The sequence below is a fragment of the Neofelis nebulosa genome, chromosome 13 (assembly GCF_028018385.1).
Source record: "Neofelis nebulosa isolate mNeoNeb1 chromosome 13, mNeoNeb1.pri, whole genome shotgun sequence".
Classification (NCBI taxonomy): domain Eukaryota; kingdom Metazoa; phylum Chordata; class Mammalia; order Carnivora; family Felidae; genus Neofelis; species Neofelis nebulosa.
In genome coordinates this window covers 46,472,152-46,497,218 of record NC_080794.1, presented here as the reverse complement: position 1 = coordinate 46,497,218, position 25,067 = coordinate 46,472,152, and the positions used below count along the sequence as shown (strand labels likewise).

At 36.3% G+C, this 25,067-nt stretch overlaps 1 protein-coding gene across 3 annotated transcripts in view; it reads left to right on the top strand.

Annotated features, from left to right (window-relative positions):
• The window catches only part of LOC131492922 (uncharacterized), a 534,086-nt gene that overhangs the window by 467,127 nt on the left and 41,892 nt on the right, over positions 1 to 25,067 (top strand). For 2 of the 3 annotated variants that reach the window (XM_058696867.1, XM_058696869.1), the window contains one exon: positions 5,402 to 5,513. In XM_058696867.1, coding sequence (XP_058552850.1) covers positions 5,402 to 5,513 — 112 coding nt within the window. Of the gene's footprint in view, positions 1 to 5,401; positions 5,514 to 21,968; positions 22,503 to 25,067 lie in introns of those variants that run through there. The other variant, XM_058696868.1, reaches the window with a different exon arrangement.

Below are 25,067 nucleotides of genomic sequence, written 5' to 3'. Positions count from 1 at the left end.
AAAATTACAATGGTAGCATTTTAGCTATAAAATAATTTAAATGCTACAAATTGTTCTGCTCTTCAAAGCACAGTGGGTTTTATTAATAATCATAGAATGTAATAAATAAGATTAAGAAACAAAGGAGGAAATTCCTGAATTTCCTGGAAGCCAAAGCCAAAATACAACCACAAGCAATTATATATCAGTCACACATGCATGCATGTATGCACACATTTAGTTTCTATTTGACACCAGCAATGTTCTCCGCTTGCTTCTACCCTCCCGTGTGTGTTTCAGGGACTGGCATGAAAGTCAGAAAAGGACATTTCCAGGAATTTATTGCCAATACCTTCTCGCTTGCAGCCCATCAGTGAGAGTTAACGCCATGAGATTTGGAAGTAGGAAGTGGCAGAATCCTTACACCTGTAACATCACTGCCAGGCATGGGCTTGGGCAGCCTGCACAGATGAGGCTTTGCAGCGGCTTCCCAAAACTCAATTTAGGGCAATCTCCTGCTTCAGGACTGCAGGATCTGCTATCCTTGAAGAATCATACAAGTTCTTGCTGCCCTGAAACCAAAACCTGGGCTGTGAGTGTGTCATCATTGTTGGCGTGTGGCTACTCCCAAGCCCACAGCTCAATTTATTTCTATTTCTATTTCAATTGAAGACCATGAGCTCACACTGATACTTCTAGTTCCTATTCTACACAGTAGAATTGATTCTAGTTTTCCTCTTTTCATGAATGCACCTCCTCTTTGAAACAGTAAGGAATCTGGCTCCCAATATACTGAAATAGTTACTTGTTTAGTCAGTCCCCCTTGTATGTAATGAGTCCACTGTTTTGCAGCTTCCTGTCCTCTCTCAGGCTCTGACCCTGTACCCTGCATTACTTCAACATTGCCTCCCATAGAGTTGCCCTTCTGCCCACTCTTGGGCTCCATCCTCCTGCTCTGTTGCCTCTATAGGGTGCCCTCATCACCTCACTCAGGCTTTATCACCCCTCCTCCACCCGCCATACATGGCAAGTCAGCTATGGGGGAGGGCACAGGATTCCCTTAAGAAACCCTTTGGTCATAATTACCCTTTGCTTCCTAGCTCTTTTCTCTCCTCCCAGTAAAGAGGACCTTCCCTAACTTCACTGGAACTAATTCTCCTCTTAATATCATCTGTATTCTTCCATGCCTGACATCCCCTCTGATGGAAGGCTGTATTTGTATCTTTATCATGTTCTACACTGTCATTCTTCTCTCACTTGTTAAAAGTGGAATGTCCTAGCTGTCTGCAATAGAAAGACGATGGATAAAATAAAATACTGGGGGCAGGGGGAAAACATCTGCTAGCATTTAAAGATACAGTTTGCCACATATTTTTAAGATCATTTAGTCTTTACACTAACTGTATACTATAGGAATTACAGTATTAATTTTATAATTGAGGAAGTCTTACAGTGTATCCAGGGTAGAGTTTTGATTGACAATCAGGTCAGCTTGATAACAAAGGGCCTGCTCCATGCATTACCCTGTGCTCCGCAGGTCTGGGTTTCTTCAGCCTGCATATTACAGTCTCCAAATTAATTCCTCAGAGTCTGCTTCTTAAATGAACTCAATATTGATTTGTTCCCTGTCTACATAATGGGGCTAAAGTCATATATAATGTATTCTTGTAAGGCATCTTATGGGAGGATTTCTACAAAAGAGGATGTTATGTAAATTCTCACTAAGATTACTAATATCCAGAATTTGTACTTTGTGAAGGGTAAGATTATTCATGGAGATAAGTGGTTATCAACCCAGGGCCAGAGAAGATTTCTGAAACGGTTAAGACACATGGTTTTTCTGGAACATGTCTGTCAGATTGGACATTTAAATTATGGCAATTAATGACACTTGCACTATTTAAGAATGGAGATATAAAACAATTTTTACTTTTCTTTACTGGTAACATGAGTTCAGAGTCCCTACTGAGCCTCATGAATGCCCTTTAGCAGATATTTTTGTCTATTAAAATATCCTTTTTTTAAAAGTCATGCACTATCTAAATGTTCTCTCTTCATGCTTTAGTAAAAAAATCTTGTAAGTGCTGTCTCAGTTAAATACATCAGACTTTTTATCCACCTTTCCTCCTAGAGTTCAAGTTCCAAAATACAGAGTTTTGCTTTGTTTATATACAGTTATGACTACAGACTTATACAATCCTATTTCTGGTAAAAGATAAATGTCACCCGAGCTTAAGATTTAATATTGGCAGGCGAATAACAGCTACAATTTATTGTTATTACAATATACAATATACAATTTATTGTTATTACTATATATATATATGTATGTATCTCGAAAATATCTTTTAAGATTCTGAACATCCAGAGCTATGTATGAAGACTATATTTTAAGCACACTTTGTGTGTTCAAGTGTTGTGTTCAAGTAACAGTAGGTTCAAGACAGTATGCTGAGTTAGCCGGCAAGTTATAAGTGTGATTAGCTCACATCAAACAAGGGCAAGGGCTCAGAGTTCTCTACAAGTCTTGGTTTATCTTGTATCTCTCTGCACAGCTATGTGTGCTACTTCCTGAGTCTGAAACGTTATTCTTCCCTTTGCATGAAAAGTGAATTCCTAAATGTCCTTCAAAACTCAGGTGTAAAGTCATAAACTCTTCATGCCTTGCCTGACCTCTGCAATTAAACCTCACCCTTGACTCTCTTCACATGCCTCTCATAGGACTCAGAATGTTGTACTTAACTATCTGTCACTTGTCTATCTCACTAGGTGATGGTAGAAACTTAAACTGTGCATTCAAATACTTCCTCTTATGAATTTTTCATTTATTTACTTGTTTAACACCTACCTATAGAGCATGTATTTTGATTAGAAACTGAGAGCAAGTGTATCCCATGATGAGAATGGAGAAGCAGTCAAGCCCTGTCAAGGATATGGGGTGCTTTTTCTTTTCCAAAGTACAATAGAAGCCATTTTCTAAGAACAGAAATATGAAACTATTGTTAGTTTTCTTGAAAAATGTGAGTTCACATCTTGAGGCTCCACAGACCTTCTGAGCCTTCTGGATTAGAGGCTACCTGTATCATCATCTTGGTAGCAATATAAAAGGGGAAATACTTGTGCAAGAGAAACATTTAGAAGTCTGTAGTGACCCTTATTGGTGATGAATGGGATGTGCATAAAAATGGAGGAGTGGTCGCTTTAATGATAAAGGAAATATAATCGAAGAACCCTGGCATCAGTGTTCAATGTGTTGATCCCTCAAGATGAAGTGCCTTATGAATCCCTTGTTCACCAATCCTTTGAAAAATTGGGAATCAGATTTCATTTTCTCAAGGCTGAAATGAGGAGAGTTTCCAATAATTATAACTAAGGTTACTTGAGGCTTAACTAAAATGCTGTACAAAAAGCACCCACCTAAGCATGCAGAGAATGCTTAATAAAAGTGAAATAGCTTTTATTAAGCTAGAAGGGTTACTTGGCACCCTTCTCTATGCCTATCTCCTCCCTGATTTTACCTCAAAGTGCCCTTTTTATTTTACATTTTCATAGGGAAGCTAGGTGTCCCCTCCTCCCCGGGATGTCCTATCTTGTGCATTTTTAAAAACCTTTGTCCTTAGATTTTTTTTTAAAATTACTTTTTAAGAGAGAATTATGTCTTTGCAAAATAATTGAAGATGCTAGAGAGAGCTCTCATATACTCTTTACTTAGTTTCCTCTAATGTTAACATCTTCCATCTTAACATCTAGTACATTTACCAAAACTAAGAAATTAACATGTGCACAATAGCATTAACTAGGTTTTTTCAACTAATGATCTTTTTGGTTTTAAAGTCTAATCCAGAACACTTTGTATATTAATTTTCTAGGGTGGCCGTAACAAAGTGCCACAGACTGAGTGGCTTAAGTAGCAGATACTTGTTTTCTCACAGTTCTAGAGGCTACAAGTCCAATATCAAGGTGTAAACAGGGTTGATTTTTTTCTGAGGCCTCTCTTCTTGCCTTGTGGATGGCCACCTTCTCCCTGTGTCCTCACATGGCCTTCCCTTTCTGTGTGCCTGTGTCTTAAAATCTCCTCTTTTCATAAGGACACTAGTCATATTGGGTTAAGACTCACCCCAATGACCTCATTTAATCTTTTTAAAAGTTTTAATTTAAATTCCACTTAGTTAACATACAGTGTAATATTAGCTTCAGGTGTGCAACACAGTGATTCAACACTTCCATACAATACCCCGTGCTCATCATGACAAATGCACTACTTAATCCCCACCACCTATTTCACCTGTCCCCATCCATCTCCTTGCTGGTAACCATCTATTTGTTCTCTTCAGTTAGAAGTCTTGATTCTTGGTTTGCCTCCCTCTCTATTTTCCCCCTTGGCTCATTTGTTTTGTTTCTTAAATTCCACATATGAGTAAAATCATGTGGTATTTGTCTTTCTCTGACTCGCTTATTATTTTTGCTTATCATAATACTCTTTAGCTCCATCCATGTTGTTGCAAATGGCAAGTTTTCATTTTTTATTGGTAATATACCATTACATATGTGTGTATATAGACATGTCTATACATATATATTATATATAACATTAAATTTTTTTTTAATGTTTATTTATTTTTGATAGAGAAAGAGAGGGTGAGCGGGGAGGGGCAGAGAGAGAGAGGGAGACACAGAATCCCAAGCAGGCTTCAGGCTCTGAGCTGTCAACACAAGCCTGATGTGAGGCTCGAACTCATGAACTGTGTGAACATGACCTGAGTCGAAGTTGGATGCTTAACCAACTGAGACACCTAGGCACCTCTATGTGTAATATTTTTTAATTAAAATTAAAAAAAAAATTTTGGTTATATATATAGTATGTATATATTTAAATTTAAAAAAATTGACTATAGTACATATATATTTAAATTAAAAAATTTTTTTGACTATATATTTAAATTTTTATAAATTTATTTATAAATATATTATAAATAAATATTATTTATTATTTATACTATTATATTTAAATTATAATTATATTATTAAATTATTATATTTAAATTATAATATATTATATTTATTTTATACATATATATTTAAATTATATATATAAATATATATACATTTTAGAAAGTATATTATATATATATATACATATATACGTATATATACATATATATACGTATATATACACATATATACATATACATATGTATATATATATATACACATACCTTTTCTTTATTCATCAATTGATGGACACTGGGATGTTTTCTATAACTTGGCTATTACAGATAATGCTGCTGTAAACATCAGGGTGCATGTGTCTCTTTGAATTAGTATTTTTGTATTCTTTGGGTAAATACCTAGTAGGTAATTGCTAGATTGCAGGGTAGTTCCATTTTTCATCTTTTTGAGAAACATCTGTACTTTTTTCCAGAGTGGCTGTACCAGTTTGCATTCCCACCAATAGTTCAAGAGGGTTCTCCTCTCTCCACGTCCATGCCAACATCTGTCATTTCTTGTGTTGTTGATTTTAGTCATTCTGACAGGTAAGAAGTGATATCTCATTGTAGTTTTGATTTGCCTTTCCCTGATGAAAAGTGATGTTGAGCATCTTTTCATGTGTCTGTTGACCATCTGTATGTCTGGAAAAATATCTGTTCATGTCTTCTGCCATTTTTAATTGGATTATTCATTTTGTGTGTGTTGAGTTTTATAAGATCCTTATATATTTTGGATACTAACCCTTTATTGGATATATCATTTGCAAATTTCTTCTTTCATTCCATAGGTTAACTTTTAGCTCTGTTGCTTGTTTTCTTTACTGTGCAGAAGCTTTTTATTTTGATGTAGTCCCAATAGTTCATTTTTGCTTCTGTTTTCCTTGCTTCAGGAGACCTAACTAGAAAGAAGTTGCTACAGCTGATGTCAAAGAAGTTACTGCCTATGTTCTCTTCTAGGATTTTTATGGTTTCAAGTCTCACATTTAGATCTTTAACACATTTTGAATTTATTTTTGTGTATGGTATAAGAAAGTGGTCCCATTTCATTCTTTTGCTGTTCAGTTTTCCCAACACTATTTATTGAAGAGACAGTCTGTTTCACATTGGGTGTTCTCTCCTGCTTTGTCAAAGGTTAATGACCATATAATTGTGGGTCCATTTCTGGGTTTTCTGTTTTATTCTGTTAATCTGTGTGCCTATTTTTCTGCCATTACCATACTGTTTGATTACTACAGCTTTGTAATATAACTTAAAGTCCAGAACTGTGATGCCTCTAGCTTTGTTTTTCTTTTTCAGAATTGCTTTGGCTATTCAGAGTCTTTGTGGTTCCATATAAATTTTAGGATTGTTTGTTCTAGCTCTGTGAAAAATGCTGTTGGTATTTTGATAGGGATTGCATTAAATGTGTAGATTGCTTTGGTTAGTGTAGACACTTTAACAATATTTGTTCTTCCCATCCATGAGCATGGAATGTCTTTCCATTTCTTTGTGTTATCTTCAATTTCTTAAGTGTTTTATTGTTTTCAGAGTACAAGTCTTTCACTTCTTTGGTTAGGTTTATTTCTAGATATCTTATTATTTTTGGTGCAATTGTAAACAGGATTGATTTCTTAATTTCTTTTTCTGCTGCTTCTTTATTGTTGTATGGAAATGCAACAGATTTCTGTACACTGATTTTGTATTCTGCGACTTTACTGAATTATTTTATCTGTTCTAGCAGTTTCTTGGTGGGCTCTTTCAGGTTTTCTATATATAGTATCATGTCATCTGCAAGTAGTGAAAGTTTTACTTCTTCCTTGCTAATTTGAATGCCTTTTATTCTTTTTGTTGTCTGATTACTATGGCCAGGACGTCCAGTACTATGTGAAATAAAACTGGTGAGAGTGGATATCCCTGTCTTATTCCTGACTAAAGAGGAAAAGCTGAGAGTGTTTCCCTATTTAGGATGATACTAGCAATTGGTTTCTCATATATGGTCTCTATTATGTTGAGATATGTTTCCTCTAAACCTACTTTATTGAAGGTTTTTATCATGAACCCAGGTTGTACTTTGTCAAATGCTCTTTCTGCACCTATTGAAATGATCATATAGTTCTTATCCTTTCTTTTATTAAAGTGATGTATCATATTGATTGATTTGCTAATAGTGAATTACTCTTGCAACCCAGGAATAAATCCCACTTGGTCATGGTAAATGATTTTTTAAATGTATTGTTGGATTTGGTTTGGCTAGCATTTTGTTGAGGGTTTTTGTGTCTATATGCAGCAGAGATATTGGCCTGTAGTTTTCTCTCTCTCTCTCTCTCTCTCTCTCTTTTTTTTTTTTTACAGTGTCTGTATCTGGTTTTGGTTTCAGGGTAATGCTGGCCTTATAGAATGAATTTGGAAGTTTTACTTCCTTTTATACTTTTTGGAATAGTTTGAGAAGAATAGGTATTAACTCTTTTTTTTAAATATTTGGTAGAATTCATCTGGGAAGCCATTGGTCCTGGATTTTTGTTTGTTAGTTTTTTGTTGTTGTTGTTGTTGTTGTTGTTGTTTTTTAATTACTGAGTTGATTTCTTTGCTGTTTTGGGGTCCGTTCAAATTTTCTGTTTCTTCCTATTTCAGTTTTGGTAATTTATATGTTTTGAGGAATTTATTTATTTCTTCTAGGTTTCCAGTTTTTTGGCATACAACTTTTTGTAATATACTTTTATAATTGTTCATATTTCTTTTTAAAAAATTTTTTTTTCAACGTTTTTTATTTATTTTTGGGACAGAGAGAGACAGAGCATGAACGGGGGAGGGGCAGAGAGAGAGGGAGACACAGAATCGGAAACAGGCTCCAGGCTCCGAGCCATCAGCCCAGAGCCTGACGCGGGGCTCGAACTCACGGACCGCGAGATCGTGACCTGGCTGATGTCGGACGCTTAACCGACTGCGCCACCCAGGCGCCCCATAATTGTTCATATTTCTGTGTTATTGGTTGCTATTTCTCCTCTCTCGTTTGTAATTTTATTTATTTTGGTCCTTTCTCTTTCCTTACTTGATAAATCTGACTAGAGTTTTATCAATTTTGTTGATTTTCAAAGAACCATCTCCTGGTTTCATTGATTTGTTCTATTTTTTTCTTTCATTTCTATATCATTTATTCCTGATGTAATCTTTATTATTTCCTTCCTTCTGCTGGCTCTAGGCTTAATTTGTTCTTTCTATGGATCCTTTAGGTGTAAAGTTAGGTTGTTTGTTTGATTTTTTTTTTTTTTTTTTTTTTTTTTTTTTTTTTTTTTTTGCTTCTTGAGGTAGATCTGTATTGCTTTATACTTCCCTCTTAGGACCACTTTTGCTGCATCCCAAAGTTTTGGACTGTGGTTTCCATTTTCATTTGTTTGCATGCATTTTTTATTCCTTTTTTATTTTCCAGTTGACCCATTCATTGTTTAGTGGCATGTTATTTAATCTTCATGTATTTATGGACTTTCCAGAATTTTTCTTGTGATTCGTTTCTAGTTTCACAGCATTCTGGTCAGAAAGTGTGCCTGGTATGACTTCAGTCTTCTTGAAATTATTGAGGCCTGTTTTATTGCCTGCTATATAATCTATTTTGGAGAAGGTTCCATGTGCATTTGAAAATAATGTGTATTCTGCTTTTTGGGATGGAATGTTCTGAATATATCTGGTAAGTGCAACTGGTCCAGTGTGTCATTCAAAGCCATTGTTTCCTTGTTGATTTTCTGTTTAGATAATCTGTTCATTGATGTATTAAAGTCCCCTACTATTATTTTATTATCAATTATTTCCTTTGTGTTTGTTATTGTTTTCTATATTTTGATGCTTCCATGTGGATTGCATAATTATGTATAATTATTATATCCTCTTGTTGGATTTTGCCCTTTATTATTATATAGTATATATATATATATATATATATATATATATATATGTTACAGTCTTTGTTTTAAAGCATATTTTGTTGGGGCGCCTGGGTTGCTCAATTGGTTAAGCATATGGCTCTTGGTTTTGGCTCTGGTCATGATCTCACAGTTTTGTGGGTTCGAGCCCCACATCAGGAGCCTCCTTGGGATTCTCTCTCTCTCTCTCTCTCTCTCTCTCTGCCTCTCGCCCACACACTCTGCCTCTTTCTCAAAATAAATAAACTTTAAAATTTTTTTTAAAATTTAAAGTATATTTTGTCCAACATATATTTGGACACTCTGGATTTCTTTTGATATCCATTTGCATTATAAATGTTTCTCCATCCCCTCACTTTTAATCTGCAGTTGGTTTAGGTCTAAAATGAGTCTCTTGTAGGCAGCACATAGACAGGTCTTGTTTTTTAATCCATTCTGACACCTATGTCTTTTGATTGGAACATTTATTTAGTCAATTTACATTCAAAGTAATTATTGTTAAATATGTATTTATTGCCATTTTATTACTGTTTTGTTGTTGTTTCTGAAGATTTTCTCTGATTCTTTCTTGTCTTTCTCTCATGTTTTGTTGATTTTCCTTAGAGATATATTTGGATTTCTTTCTCTTTATTCTTTGCATGTTTATTAGTGTTTTTTGATATATGATTACCATTAGGCGTGTATATAACTTCTTTCACAGATAGCAGTCTACCTTGAGTTGATGGTCATTCACATTTGAAACCATTCTTTTCTCCTTTCCTCCCCATGTTTTAGGTATGTGTTATTATGTTTTATAATCTTTTTTTAAATCAGTTCCTTGATTTATTTTTTTACAGAAATATTTACATTTAGTGCCTTTGTGTTTCCTACCTTTATACTGTCACTTTTGATCTCTCCTTTCCACTCAAAGGTTACCTTTAATATTTCTTGCAGGGCTGGCCTAGTGGTCATGAACTTCTTTAGTTTTTGTTTGTCTGGGGAAGATCTCTATCTCTCCTATTCTGAATTATAGCCTTGCTGGATAGAGTATTCTTGGCTGCACATTTTCCTATTCAAACTTTGAATATATCATGCCACTCCTGTCTGGCTTGCAAATTTTCTGTTGAAAAATCTCCTTCTAGCCTTATGGATTTTCCCTGGTAAGTTAAGGACTTCTTTTGTCTTGCAGCTTTTAAGATTTTTTTTTTATCACTATATTTTGCAAACTTAATTACAATATGTCTTGGTATTGCCCTTTTGTTGATTTTAATAGGAGTTCTATGTGCCTCCTGGATCTGGATGTCTGTTCCTTTCCCCTTGATTAGTCAAGTTTTCAGCTATTATTTTCTGAAATGAATGTTTTGCCCCTTTTCTATCTCTTCTTCTTCTGGGACTCCTGTAATACAAATGTTATTACATTTGATGGAGTCACTGAGCTCCCTAAGTCTATTTTTGTGTTGCATAATTCTTTCTCTCTTTTGTTCAGCTTCATTGCTTTCCATTAATTTGTCTTCCAGGACATTAATTCATTTCTCTGTTTATTCCAGCCTTCTGCTCATTGTATCACATGTGCTTCTGCTCTCACTTACTGCACTCTTCAACTCTGATTGGTTCTTTTAAAATTCTTTTATCTCTGTGGTAAGGGACTCACTGATGCCTCCCATTCTTTTCTCAAGTCCAGTGAGTGTCCTTATTATTACTGCTTTAAATTCTTCGTCAGGCATGTTACTCATATCTGTTTCATTCTCTGGCCATAGCCTTATCTTGTTCTTTTATTTGGGATAAATTCTTCTGTCTTCTCATTTTGTCTAAGTCTCTATCTGCTTCTCTTTGTTAGAAAAGCCAGTTTTATTTCCTGCTCCTGAGAGTAATGGCCTTCTGAAGAAAAGGTCATGTAGTGCCCAGGGTCTGGTGCTGAAGGGAATGTCTCCAGAGTGCACTCTGCTGTTGTGTTCTGGTTGTTCTGTCCTTCAGGCCAGTCATCTACAGAGGTTCTCCTTCCCTACTGTGGGAAGTGTTTAGTCCTTGGCCAGAACGTGGCAAGTTTTATCAAAGTGTGCTCTGTTCTGCTTGTTAAATCACCACCTTCACTGGAACTGAGGAACTGGAAAACTCTGATCAGGAGACGTGGTGTGGACAGAGGTTTGAGTTGGACTTCTGGGGGGGATCCTGAAGTTCTGGGACAGAGGCAGACTTGACTGAGAAAGGCAATCCCACCAGAGCACAGGGAGATGTGGTTTGGTATAAGCAAGTTAGACCCCCAATGAGATGCTTCCCACAGTTGGCTCTGTGTTTGTGCTGAGATGTGAGGGAGAGAAATGACAATGGCCTGCTCCCTTTTTCCTGGAGAGATGTCTCAGTGAATGCTGCCTCTCAAGGACACCCTCAGAGAAGAGCAAATAATCTCCTCACTGTGTGCCCCAGGGACTCATCAGATCACTGTTGCCACACTGTCTGCCCCTGGATTATTTGCCTGCCTTCTCTGCAAGAGCAGCACAGTGCCTCCTGGCCTCTATCTCAGCCAAGCCTGCTGACTTTTAAAACTCTAGGCTTTAAGCCCCACTGGTTGCAAGAACTCACAAAATTTAGCCTCTCTCATTTTTCGAGCCAGTGTCTTTGGGGAAACATCCTTCTTGTGCAGTCCCCTGTGGGCTCCTCTCTTGCCTGTGCTTCTCTGCAACCATGGCTCCCCCACTCCCTTCCAAAGCACCTGGGACCATTTTCTACCCTGAACCATGTCTCTGCACTTCCTATCTTCTTTGGTGTGGCCTCTTCTCTCCCTTTAGTTGTGGAGTTTGTTCTGATGGAGTTATAGATTTCTGGGGGTATTTAGGATGATTTGATTGCTATCTAGTTGTATTTGTGGGACAAGGTGAACCTAGGTCCTCCTACCATGCCACCATCTTCCTGCCTCTAACTTCATTTAATTTTAATTACCTCTTTAAAGTGCTATCTTCTAAAACAGCCACATTCTGAAGTGATGGAGATTAGGACTTCAACATATGTATTTTGTGGGGACATATTTCAACCCATAACACAAGGTTTTATTTCATCATCATATCTCTTTAATTTCATCTAATCTGTGACAGTTTCTCAGGCTCCCCTCTTCCCCACTCCCTGGAGTTAATGGTGTGGAAAAAGAATACTATAGAGGTATTGTACCTTTCTCATCACATCCCTGGGGTGAGGGCACATGAAATTAACATGACTTATAATGTTGACCCTGATCACTTATTAAGGTGATATCTGTCAGATATCTCACTCTAAAATTAGTTTTTTCCCCTTTCTATAATCAATTAATCAGAACTGAGTCACTAAGTCCAGCACCCACACTAAAGAGAAGATAATTAAGTACTACCTCCTAGATGGAGGAGTGTCAAATAATGTGTAAAAATACGATAAAACACCAAAGTAATTAATAAATATCATGGGAGAAGAATCTTCAAGCTCTGCAAATAATCCTGTTTCTCCTTAACATTTCACCTTTATTCATATATTTTGATATTGTTTAGTGATAGTCTCTTGAAAAATGGGAACCCAGTCTATTCTAGAGATGTAAGTCCTTAAAGATCTTTTGTCAGCAGCCATACTAAAGTTATGCAATTTAAGGGGATCTCTTTAAGAAAGGGAATACGAAATTACAAGTGCAAAATTTGGTATTAAATATAATATTCATTTTGAATGAGAAAAAAGAAAATTTACTGGAGTTTCAGATATCCACATTCCTTTCTTTTGGGATTCCTTTAAATAATTTGTCAGAATTGCTTGTGTAGAAATATAACCTAACTTCTTCTTTCCAAAATACTGTACTACTCTTAAGGACTAGCATGTGAGTGGCCATGTAAGGTTTAGGTGCCTCTGCCAGTGATGCTTTATGGAGTAGGGATCTCAAGGCAACAAAGGCAGGGTAAACATAAAAACAAGATGCAATTCCAAATCTGACTTCAAGGACATAATTAAGTCATAAAAGATATGTATATGTGAAGTAAAAGTGAAGTTCTGAATGAGGGGAGGGCAGAAATGGAGTAAATACCAAGAATCATAATGCCTGGGAAGGAGGCAATGAGTCTGGATTAAAATACAAAAAAAAAAAAAAAAAAAAAAAATGGGCCAGGAGAGTATGCCACAGACACAAGTGAGAGGGAACAAAGACCCAGGTACCTGGTGCGTCCTTGAGTTTCAAAGTGTACTTCTGAGTGTGGCTCTGAACCTGGCATCTTACCACATTCCAATGATCTAATGGCTTGGCATCAGGCAGAAGATGCAATAGTGTGGAACATGAGTCACATGATTTTTTCTTTCCCTGGTCTAATATGATTTTAGCATGACTCACAAATAAGGAAATATTCTCTCTAGCCATAAGGGGCATGCTACAATGTCCATTCTACAAATGTAGTAGAGTTCCAGAATGCCCTTTATGCTCTTTCTATTGTTGGATGCCTGCTAATAAGTAGACAAGTGCACAGAGCTTGTTCTATAAAAGCTATTTCCCAAGAAAATCTACATGTTCATGAAGTGAGGAAATTACATTCCCCTGCAGGGAATATATTTTTCAACTGGGCTCAAGAAATATCCTCCATGGGACCCGTGGGTGGATCAGTGGGTTAAGCATCCAACTCTTGGTTTCTGTTCAGGTCATGATCTCACAGTTCATGAATTCAAACTCTACATTGGGCTCTGCACTGACAGCACAGAGTCAGTTTGGGATTCTGTCTCTCCTCTCTCCCTGCCCCTCCACTGCTTGTTCTCTCTCTTTCAAAATAAATAAAGATAAACTTAAAAAAAGAAATATCCTCTGTAATCTATACATTGATTCAAGAATGTGATGTGAAGGAAAATGCTACTTAAAATAAACAACAAATATCAAATTTTGGTCTTCTAGGAAAGTGGAATAATTCATGTTGAAGTCAGGTGGTTTTATTGTCTTGGGGAAAAATACATAGTCTCTCTCTCTCTCTCTCTCTCTCTCTCTCTCTCTCTCTCTATATATATATATATATATATATATATATATATATATAGTAAAGATTCTAGAGGATGGATGAATTTCTCTGCATAATGAAGAAAAATATTTTTGAGTTTTGTGAAGACAGCCTTGGATTAAAGAGAAAGGTTTTGTAAAGGAGGATTTAAAAATGTGATAAGAATTGAAAGAGGGAAAAGAGAGACAGAGAAAGTGAGACAGCAGGGACTGAAAGTATGTGAAGGGAATGGAAGCCAAGAAGAGTCTTAATCACTGGAGAACATTACTGTGGCAACAATGGCTAATATGGTTTTAGATTAGAAATATCCAAGACTTAATCCAAACTTCCTTTCTACTCTTCATTGAAATTGCTCATCGTTACCCTCAAATTCTAAATAGACATGAACCATATACATAACCACCTCATGTTACAAATATGCCAGAGGAATGTAGCATGGGTGAATGTACACACTACTAGGGTAATCAACTGTCCTAGTTTGCCTGTGTATGTGAATAGAGAGAAGAAGAAAGGCATATACTGAGAAAGATAAAAGGAAAAGGTAAGAGAGAATTATAGGGAGAGAAGGAAAGAGTCGTACATATGTAAAGGCCACATATATTTATTTATGTTTGCATGTATGTATCTTTCTATGGATATATTTATACATTTATCTCTCTCTGTGTGTGTAAATATTTTAAAAGAGGAAAGAGGGGCACCTGGGTAGCTCACTTGGTTAAGAGTCAGACTCTTGATTTCAGCTCAGGTCATGATCTCACAGTTTGTGGGTTTGAGCCCCACATTGGGCTCTGCACTGAGCTTGGAACCTACTGGGATTCTCTCTTTCCTCTTTCTCTGCCCCTCCTCCATTTACACATGCTCTCTATCTCTCTCTGTCTCAAAAATAAACATTTAAAAAAAGAAGAAGAGGAAAAAGAGAAGGATAGAATGATCTGGGTTTCAATTCTTACTTTGACATTTTATCATCTTTGGCAAGTCATGACTTATCCCTGAACCTTGGTTTCTCTATCTGTATAGTGAATATAGTATTATTTTCTTTATAGGATTACAGTAAATGTTAAATATAATATGTGTATACTAACTATTAATTATATAACACACAAAGCACAAGGAAATTTTTATAATATATATTTTCTATTATCTATATATACATATGTATGTCTATATTTAATATACCAAATTCATTCCATATCATTTGTTGCCAAGGTCAAAGAGAAGTCCATCCACAGCAACTCTTCCATGTTTTCCTTCTCTTGTTTGGATTATACATGAAACCTTCTGTGTATTAAATCTATGAGATCATGAGAAAGGTGAGGCTTTAGCCTTCTGAAATTACTATTGCTTCTTGTTACGTGATTTCATGGAGAACATTATGCCAGATCTTCAGGTGTTCTCAGAGCACTGATCCTTACCAAGGCCCTCTCTGCTGACCTTATGTGGAGCACTGGACAGCCAGGTTAAAAGTTGAAACCTCATAGATAACGAAACAGTTTTCATTCAGCCAAAATCCTGGCTCCTGTGGGGTGCTCTGTGGCAGAAAAGTACACTGCTGCCTCTTGTGGCACCCCCAAAATCCTGCTTTCCTTCTTCAGAGAGCCTTTTATCACCTTGGCTCCTCCCCTAGCGGCAAAGCTGCCAACACTTACCAACTCACCATTGGAAGATTGTCCTAATCCCTTCAGGAGCCAGGATTCTGAAAATTCTACTCAAGTGAAAAAGGAAACCCAGAACTCCAAGGGAAAATGGTCTGATGGTCTCTTGACAGGGCAATTTTATATGCTATAAGCACATATTTTGCTGATGAGTTTATAGCTGCTCCCCCAAGAGTGACTCAAATTAATAATTTATGAATAATTTATCCTCTACTTTTAGTACTGTTATAAAGTCGATATTCAACACAATTTTAGTAGCTTTTTCTTTCCAACCCCTGCACATAAAACATATCCAGAAGTATTTCTGCTTCCTCTGAGAACTGACTAATGAGGAGATACTTAGGAAAGAAAAAATGCTCTCTCTATATTCATTAGTGAGAACAAGTTTTTAGTCACCTTAATGGCACTGATAGTATGTAATAATTAATGCAGCCACTTATGGTGATCCTTTATTTAAAAGACTTATCAATTCCATTTGAATTTACCACCCATTCTAACATGGCATATAAACAATTTCCCTGTTTGGTAATCCATCTCTGTATAAATACTCAAAGGAAAATAATGACTTCCTAACACCCTGTAATCCCCAGGTAATTGAGATGTTATCAGAATCGGGAACTGCAAAAGGAATTCTAGGAACAAACACAAGATTTAGAAACTTTTAATATCAATTATAACTTGTTTGAGATTCTTGAGTATGTTCATTTTAGTTTCCTGGTAGACACCAGTTTATTTTGTTAATTTCTGCCTTCAAGTTATTTTGCAAGAACACCATCACAAAAATATAAAAGGCAGTAGGCTGAGAGTATGAGGAGATAAATTCTCACTGAAATTAGAGGTTAGAAATTGGAAGGATATTTCTTCCAGATAATAAGCATAGATCCACAGGAAGAAGAACAATGTGAGGGTTATCTGCTCATTCTCTCTTCTGAGGAAACTATTCTCATAACCACTGCCTCCTTTATAGCAAACATTTTGTATGATATAATTTGATGGTGAGCATCTAATTCCCAATTACTCCATTTTCCAAGAATTTGGAAATTTCAAGATAGGTTAGTATACTAAATGGAACAGGTGTATAATCTCAGAAATGGAGGTAAGCCATTTTCAGCTGTCGTACCCTCCAGAGCAGATGAAGTTTTTAGCAGAGAGAAAAGGGAAGGGTATTCAAAGATGGCTTGATAGCCCTACTGATGTTCCCTACATGCCTTCTGCCCCTTGTTCCAGTCTTTCCTACGGCTGAGTTGCATTAATGCTCTTGGGCTCATGAGACATGATTATAGTAAATTATTTTTTGTTCAACAGTGTTTGAGTTAGAATCTGAAAGTAAAAGAGTCCTGACTAATATGTGTAACTCTTTGTAAAAAAAATTTTTTAATGTTTTTATTTTATTTTTGAGACAGAGAGAGACAGAGTACGAGTGGGGGAGGCGCAGAGAGAGAGGGAGACACAGAATCCGAAGCAGGCTCCAGGCTCCGAGCCATCAGCACAGAGCCCGACACAGAGCTCAAACTCACGTACAGAGAGATCATGACCTGAGCCAAAGTCGGACGCTCAATGGACTGAGCCATCCAGGCGCCCCTCATGTAACTCTTGTAGTAAAGTGAGAACAAGAACTTCAGACCAATAATTGATTATCAAGTAACCTTCACCTCTGTTCAACTTCAGTTACACACATCGTTAATCTAGGCATTAGCATTAACACCTTAAATTATGAAGCTTTGACTTCCAGTATCCTACCTTGAGACCACCACCTCCTACCTGTCCATGTGTGTTGCATCCACTTCTACAGCTTTTGCCTTCTTAGTAAGTTGCAGACCCTTGAGAGGTTGAAAACTTAGACACTGAAGTCAGACAGATCTGGGATTTAATCTTAGGTGTAAATGTAATGATTTTTCAAATAAAGCTAGTCAATGTCTTAATGCTAAATTGATCCATCTAGACAAGGGGAATCATACCAGTTTCTGGGTTTGGAAAGCATATTCAGTGAGATGATGCTTTACGTAGCAGAGCACCTGGTACATAGTAGACACTCCACAGAGTCATCTATGCAGTTCTCATGTTGTTATTGCTCTCTCCGTTTTTCTTCAGTCTTCCTGGTTTTTCTTCCCTCCCCAGCCAATTGTGGGTGCACCAGTTGTTCACATAACTCATAGTCTTAACATCCACTCTTTTGCAGTCCAGTCCTTCTGTCTTAATTATGAGAGAAAACCCAGACATGGGATGCATTTTCCAACTATCTTCTCTTCTACTGCTGTCCCATGGAAGGTTCAAATTGACAGCCACCCCATGTCCATGGTCTACAAACTCAGCTTGGTTCCTAGAATTGCCTTTAAATCATTTTAGTTGACCAGCATTCCCCTCAATTTCTGTGTGAAATGTTTCCTACATTTCTTCAGGCCTCTGCCCAAGCAAACTACTTAACGTTCCACAAATCAATGCATTTAGATTCACTATGAAGATAATTTTACCACCACAACACATTCTAACATCTACATTCACATTCACTCTCTCTTCCTTTTCATCAGTCATGGAGAATGATGTGTCTATTCTCTCACTGCAGGCCACCACTTCCACTGTTCCCAATAAGCCCATCTTTTCACCTACTCTGGGACTTTGCTTTGCATTAGCTTTTCTTTTTATTTCTTTTATCTTCAACCTTCTCTCTTCCTACAGTCTCTTCTCTTGGCTAGCAAAAATTCTCAGATAATTTTTATCTACATATATAAGCTAAATTAGTTAACATGCTTTTGACTTCAATAACAAAATATCAAATAAAAGCGACTTAACCAATATGGAGTGTTTTTTTTTATTATTATTATTTCATAGAGTAGGAAGCATGAGGATAAGAATCTGACCCTAAATATACAGAAGAAAACCGTAAGGCATCGGATTTGCTGACACCACGAAGGCTTCCAAAACCGCCCTGATGTAGGCAATATTTGGTGGTAGTGGTTGTGGCTGTGGATGCATTGCTCCTATTTCAAAAATCTACATGCAGTTTCTGACTGGTGCACAAATGTAAATGAAGAGATCACTGTGACAGTGTCTTCTGATAGCAGCATATCTATCCACTGAGGCAGTGGATACTCTAGAGTTAGCTAAGATAATCCCAGACCAAAAGAGCATTCTTGTTGGGAACCTGCCTATACTGTTTGGAGAGGAACCAACAAAATTAAGAATATGCAAATGCAAACATCAATCACTTGTAATCTTTTCAAGCCAGTGATTGCTCATGACCAAACTCTCACCAATGAACATAAGACCTCAAAATTGACCAAGATTAAGTTTTCATCTTTCACTTTACCAGTGGAATGGTGGCTCAAACCAAAAATTACATTTGATTTATAAGGCAGAAATAATTATAAGGCAAATTTTGGGGATTATCTGAGGTTTGAACTGAAATATGTACCTACTATTTCTTAAAATGGAAATCTAATAATCCCACTCTTTAAAAAATTTTAAGGGATGTCCTCATTCCTTTGGAGTACAGTTAAGACTGCTGACATGGCCAGTATAGGTGGCATAGCTAAGAGTTTAGCACATAAGCTCTGAGTTTAAATTATGGCCTCACCATTAATATGTGTGTCCTCTACCCTGTCTAAACCAGATATCCCTTAACACTCTAAATGTCAATTTCTTGTAAAGTGGGGATGAAGAGTACCAACCTCACAGCATTATGAAAAGATTGAATAAGATAATCCAATTAAAATATAGCAAGTAGGGGTGCCTGCGTGGCTCAGTTGGTTAAGTGGCCAACTTTCGCTCAGGTCATGATGACATGGTTTGTGAGTCTGAGTCCTGCGTTGGGCTCTGTGCTGACAGCTCAGAGCCCAGAGCCTGCTTCAGATTCTGTGTCTCCCTCTCTCTCTGCCCCTCCCCTGCTTGCACTCTGTCTCTCAAAAATAAACATTAAAATACATATATATATATATATATATATATATATATATATATATGGCAAGTACACAAATAATTAGTGTGATTCACCAAAAATTTTCAGTTCTCCTGGAAGCATAACTGAAGTACCCTGTAATTAGGTGTTAGGTGTGGCCATGTGGCTTGCTTAGGTCAATAAAAGTGGTTGAGGTCGTATGTGTTAATGATTTGTCAAAAGCTTTAAGAATTAGAGTGCAATTTGTCATGCCCCCTTGTCCACTGCCATGATGATCGGCAATGCCCCAAATGGTGGCTGCTCTATTATCAAGGGTATCAGAGGCAGACAAGTTTAGAGCCCCCAGTTGATCTAAAACACACATGAAGCATGAGTGAGAAATATGCCAATGTTGTTTTAAGCCACTGAAATTTTGGTGACTTTATTACTAGTGCACAACCTAGCACATGCAACTAGTGCAAAATGGCTAAAAATTTTTTGAGATATTGTTGTTGTTATAGTTGTCATCATCCTCGTCAATATCATCACCATCTATATCATCATCCTAATCTCCATCGTCATCATCTCATCCACATCATCCTCATGGTGATGCCCTCTTTCTGCTGTTCTCTTCTTTGTATACTCTTAGTACCTCTTGTCTCTCTTATCTCTTCTCCCTGCCTCAGCCATGGCAATCTCTGTCCATTTTCCTGATTGATACTGTTTTACATTTAAGGTTCTAATATTGGATACTTTATTTTCTTCTCCCTGCTTTGATCCCTCTTCTTACCATCATTGGCTAATAATAAGAGGTTCTTAAATTAAACTGCACTTTCTCTTTTTTTTTTTTTTTTTTTTTTTTTTTTTTTTAAATTTTTTTCAACGTTTTTTATTTATTTTTGGGACAGAGAGAGACAGAGCATGAACGGGGAAGGGGCAGAGAGAGAGGGAGACACACAGAATTGGAAACAGGCTCCAGGCTCCGAGCCATCAGCCCAGAGCCTGACGCGGGGCTCGAGCTCACAGACCGCGAGATCGTGACCTGGCTGAAGTCGGACGCTTAACCGACTGCGCCACCCAGGCGCCCCTAAACTGCACTTTCTCTTAATAGCATTCAATGAGACCTTGGAATTATTAGTCTAGGTCTTTTATGATAAAGCACTGTTGATTTTTTCTACTAGATCTTTTCTATCAGGTTTTATTTTCTTGTAAAGTGACAATCTTATCTACCATCCCTTAAGTGAGAAGCCTGAGTTATCCACTTTCCCTTTCTTTCCCTCACTTCATATTAATAAAAAAATGTCTTATTCTATCCAAAAAATACCTTTAATTTGTCAACTTCTCTCATATATTCCATGTCTAGTGTGAATCAAGCAACCATCATTACTCCTCTGAACATGAAAGAATCTCTTTTTTGGTCTAGTTCTTTCCAACTTTTGTCTTCTTCCACTGTATTATTTATGTAGCAGCCAGAGTGATTGGAAGACAAACAAACAAACAAACATAAATCTGTCATGGTGTTTTCTTCTTAGGCCTTTTGTGTCTTTTACATGCCTTGAACTAAAATCCAAACCCCTTACCGTAGATGTATAACTCTACTGTTATCTAACTCCTGCCTGTTCTTCAGATTCACTTACTTATTTGTCTACAGCCTTATCGGCCTCCTTTCTCTTTCCCCAACTGCTGAAGTACATACCTATCTAAGAGCTTTTGTGTGTGAAATTTCCTCTACTTGGATGATGTTACCTCTACTCTTCATACGGTTGAAGTATGCATGGGCTTAAATGTTTCTTTCCCAGGGCTACCTTTCATAACCATCTTCATGAACGGGTTCCATATCACCTCTGTTCTGTGTCATTGTGACCTATTCATATCCTTCATGACACTTAACACCACACATACACACACGTACACACACACACTTGTTTCTTTATTAATTTTGTTATCTTAGAAATTTACTGTAAGCAGTGAAGGTTGGGACCATTTCTATTTTATTAACCAATATCTTACCAAGTTGTTGAATGAATAAATGTTGGTCACAATTTCAAAGATCATCATATAATTCTTGCAAAGCATTAATTGTTTAGAACAATAAGGGAGGAATTCTTAAATTCTGCTCCTCAATATTATCTTTATTACCCATATAACAACATGTCAGCTATCATACATAGATTACCATCACTTCAGAGTTATCCTGGCTGAGAAGCCACCCATGCATTCTAGCTCCAGAGAGTATGGGATTAAAAACACAATTTGAACTATGTTAAAACCATGAATTCCAGTCTAAAAATTGATCTCCAACATGTCAGACAGCAAAGATGAATAATATGTCTCAATTCTCTGATAGTGTAAATTTGAAAGCAACATTTTTAAATAGATATATACTGAGAAAGGTATGGGTAGTGCAATTCTACTATCACATGTGTTATGATGATTTTGGAGAATGAAAAAGTTATTGTTGAAATCCCTTAAGGTCATAAATGATTAACATCCAGATTTGGGGAGTTGGAAAGGACCTTAAAGATAATTTGAGATAAAGCATGAGAAATTCCTCTGTGAATATAAGCTACTAAGTGAATCATTTTCTTCTGTCCTTGTCTAATTGTTTTCCTATGCCCCAGCCCCACGAACTACCATCTCTCATCTGTGTGACTCCATCTGCCTCTCAGGTTCTCTTGCATCTTCTCTCACCACCCAGAAGCCATTTTCTGCACAGAAGCCAGAGTCATCTCTTTAAAGAAAATGTGAGTTGATTCCTCCTCTCCTTCAACCTCTCTCATGATGCCTCATTGCACTTAAATTAAAAACCCATTCTAGTTAACCGTTGCAGACATTCTGGCCTCCTTGTTCCTACTCCAGTATGCTGACTTCCCCCCCACCTCAGGGCCTCACACTTGCTATTTCTTCTATTTGGGTTGTCCTTACATGACTCCTTTCACTATTCAGGCCTATTTTGTCACATGTGGAACTCCTCAGAGGTGGTTTTTCCAATTACCTTATCTAAAATAGCTCCTTTCTCTCCATTCCCACCCAGCTACTCTCCATTTAATCAAGTTTTTCAATAACAAGCTGAAATTCATATTGTTTAGTTGCTTGTTCATTTATTGGTGGTCTCTCACAAAGAACTTTAGCCCAATGAAGCTAAGGAGCTCATCAGTTTTGTTTGCCACTGTATCTACTGCTCTTAGAACTTGATCTCGCATATAGTAAGCACCCAGTAGATACCTATGGAAGGGAGGGAGAGAAGGGAGGAAGAAAACACACGGACCTCTTAATGTGTGGGAGACATATGTGTGGAGAATTATTTCACCTGCTCTGTCCACCCAGCCCCATCACGGGAAAAACTTGATGACAACAGTTTGTATGGGAGAAATGAGTAAGCTTATGGGGTGAGGCCAGGGCTCTTTCTCACCCCACAGAAAGCACCATGGTTAGTAGAGCAAAATTTTTCTCCCCTGTCACAGGGGCTCTGCTACTCGGTGACTGATTCCTCCCTGCCCTCTCTGGAGTCAGACTTCACATTGTCAAAGGGCATAAATACACATTTTAGCTTTGCTTCAAGGAGCAGCAATAATTAATGTCATTTTACTGATGACGAATGGAATTCTATGAACGAGCTCAGTATCACATATGACTTAAAATAATTTTTTTGAACCACCCCAAATCCATTCTTAGCTACTTGAATGTCAAAAGCTTATGCATCTCTTCCGCGTGCCAGGGGCCAATGGTTTTCATGGATGGTTTGATGCTGGGGGCTATCTGTCAAGTATTAAATAACAGACAAAATTATGCACCAGCTTCCTGAGTTGGAAAGTGACAGACAAGAAAGTTGCCATTTGCCCCTGGGTGTAAGGGAAATGAGAAAGAAATTGTTACAGCAACTTGGTGCTGTTGAGCAAATAGTCTAATCTCTGGAAAATAGGAAGCCTCGAGGGAGAATACAATAATATTGTCCTGCTTCTTGTTGCTTCCTCTATAACAAACACTCAATTGCAATGCAGAGGAGCGGAACAGAGGCCCCAGTTAATCAAACCAAAGAGGCATGCCAAAAACTAAAAGGCAAATCCCTTCAAAGAAAACACCATAAAACAATGTACTAATCAGGATTTGTAAGGATGGGAACAAAGCCATTACTTTTAATGGACAATTGAAATGGGTTCCCCACATTGGACTGTTGAAAATTATATTTAACAAATTTTCTTAATATAAAAGTAAAATATATCTACCATAAAAAAATAGAACATGTTGAAAATGCTCTAAAATTCTCAACATCTTACCACACATAAATAACCATTGTTAATATTTTAATATTTCCTTCCAATAGCTTATACTGAGAATGTTTTCTAAAGCAATCATTATTCTCTCAAAGCATGGTATTCAATATTATTCCATCTTCTTGTTATGATTGTTTATCTGTAGTTGCATTTTTTGATATCTTTCAATTGCTATTAGGTTTGTTTTACTCTCTCTCTATATAGAGTAATATATATGTAATATATACATATATATATAGACACATAGGAAAAAGACAGGAAGGAACACACGCTATATATATGTATTACTTATGTTATATAATTGTAATTCAATTTTATCCTATATCTTAAATTCACTGTAATACTAAGAACAATATCTAAGAATATTTTAACTTCACAGGATTTAATAGAATTTTATCATTACATAAAATATGATTTTTTTAAACATTAGGCTTTTTTTCTCTTATAAATAAAGGTGTAATAAATATTCTTATACATGAATTCCTGTGTGATTTTCTATATATAACTTCTATTATGAAACATTCCAGCCACAAATAATTATATATATATATATATATATATATATATATATACATATATAATTATTTTTAAGACCTCTTAAGACAGTAAGCTTTAATAATCTATTCTATAAACATTGTTCTAATGTCATTATGTACTTTATATTTTTGTAAATATCAATGTAAAATTTATTCCTCTAAATATAGTTCACTTTTGAGTGTTCTCTTTGTTTCTTTTTCTAGAAAGTTCTTGCCAACTCTATTTCTTCTAGGTCTTTTATGGTTTTATCTACTTCATTTAACTCTTTAGTTCATCGATATTTATCATAGTATATAGTATGAGGTAGTAACCTTTATTTCTCTTTTTTAAGTTAGCCAATTTTCTAGCAACTTTCCTTAAATAAGGCAAACTTAACTTATAATTTATGTTATTTTATTTTTAATTCTAATTTTAAATGTCCTGAATTTCTATTAAATTTTTTTCCAGTATGTTTCTGGGCTGTCACTTATGTTTCTCTGCTTTCAGGACCTGCATCAACTCCGTAAGATTTCATAATTGAAGCATTATAACATCTTTGATGATACACTAAACTCTCCCTCTTTTTTTCCATATAATTTTATTTTTCAAGCTGATTTTGACTGTTCTCATTCATGTATTCTCCAAAATATTGTTAATATGTCTTTTATTTAATTGCATTATATTAATGAATGAAACTACAGACCCTTGATAAGTTTAAAATAGGGAGTTTTCCCACTAAAAGGAAAATTATATTCTCCTTTATTTAAATCTTCATTAATGCTATTTTATTTGGTAGTTCCTTTAGGTTTATTTCAAGGTAATGTATATTTATGTTAATGCTGCAAATTGGATCATATTTAGCATATCTTTTCTCTAGCCATTTACTCCATTTTGTTGATAGGCTTATCACTGAAAGCGTTTACAGTATCA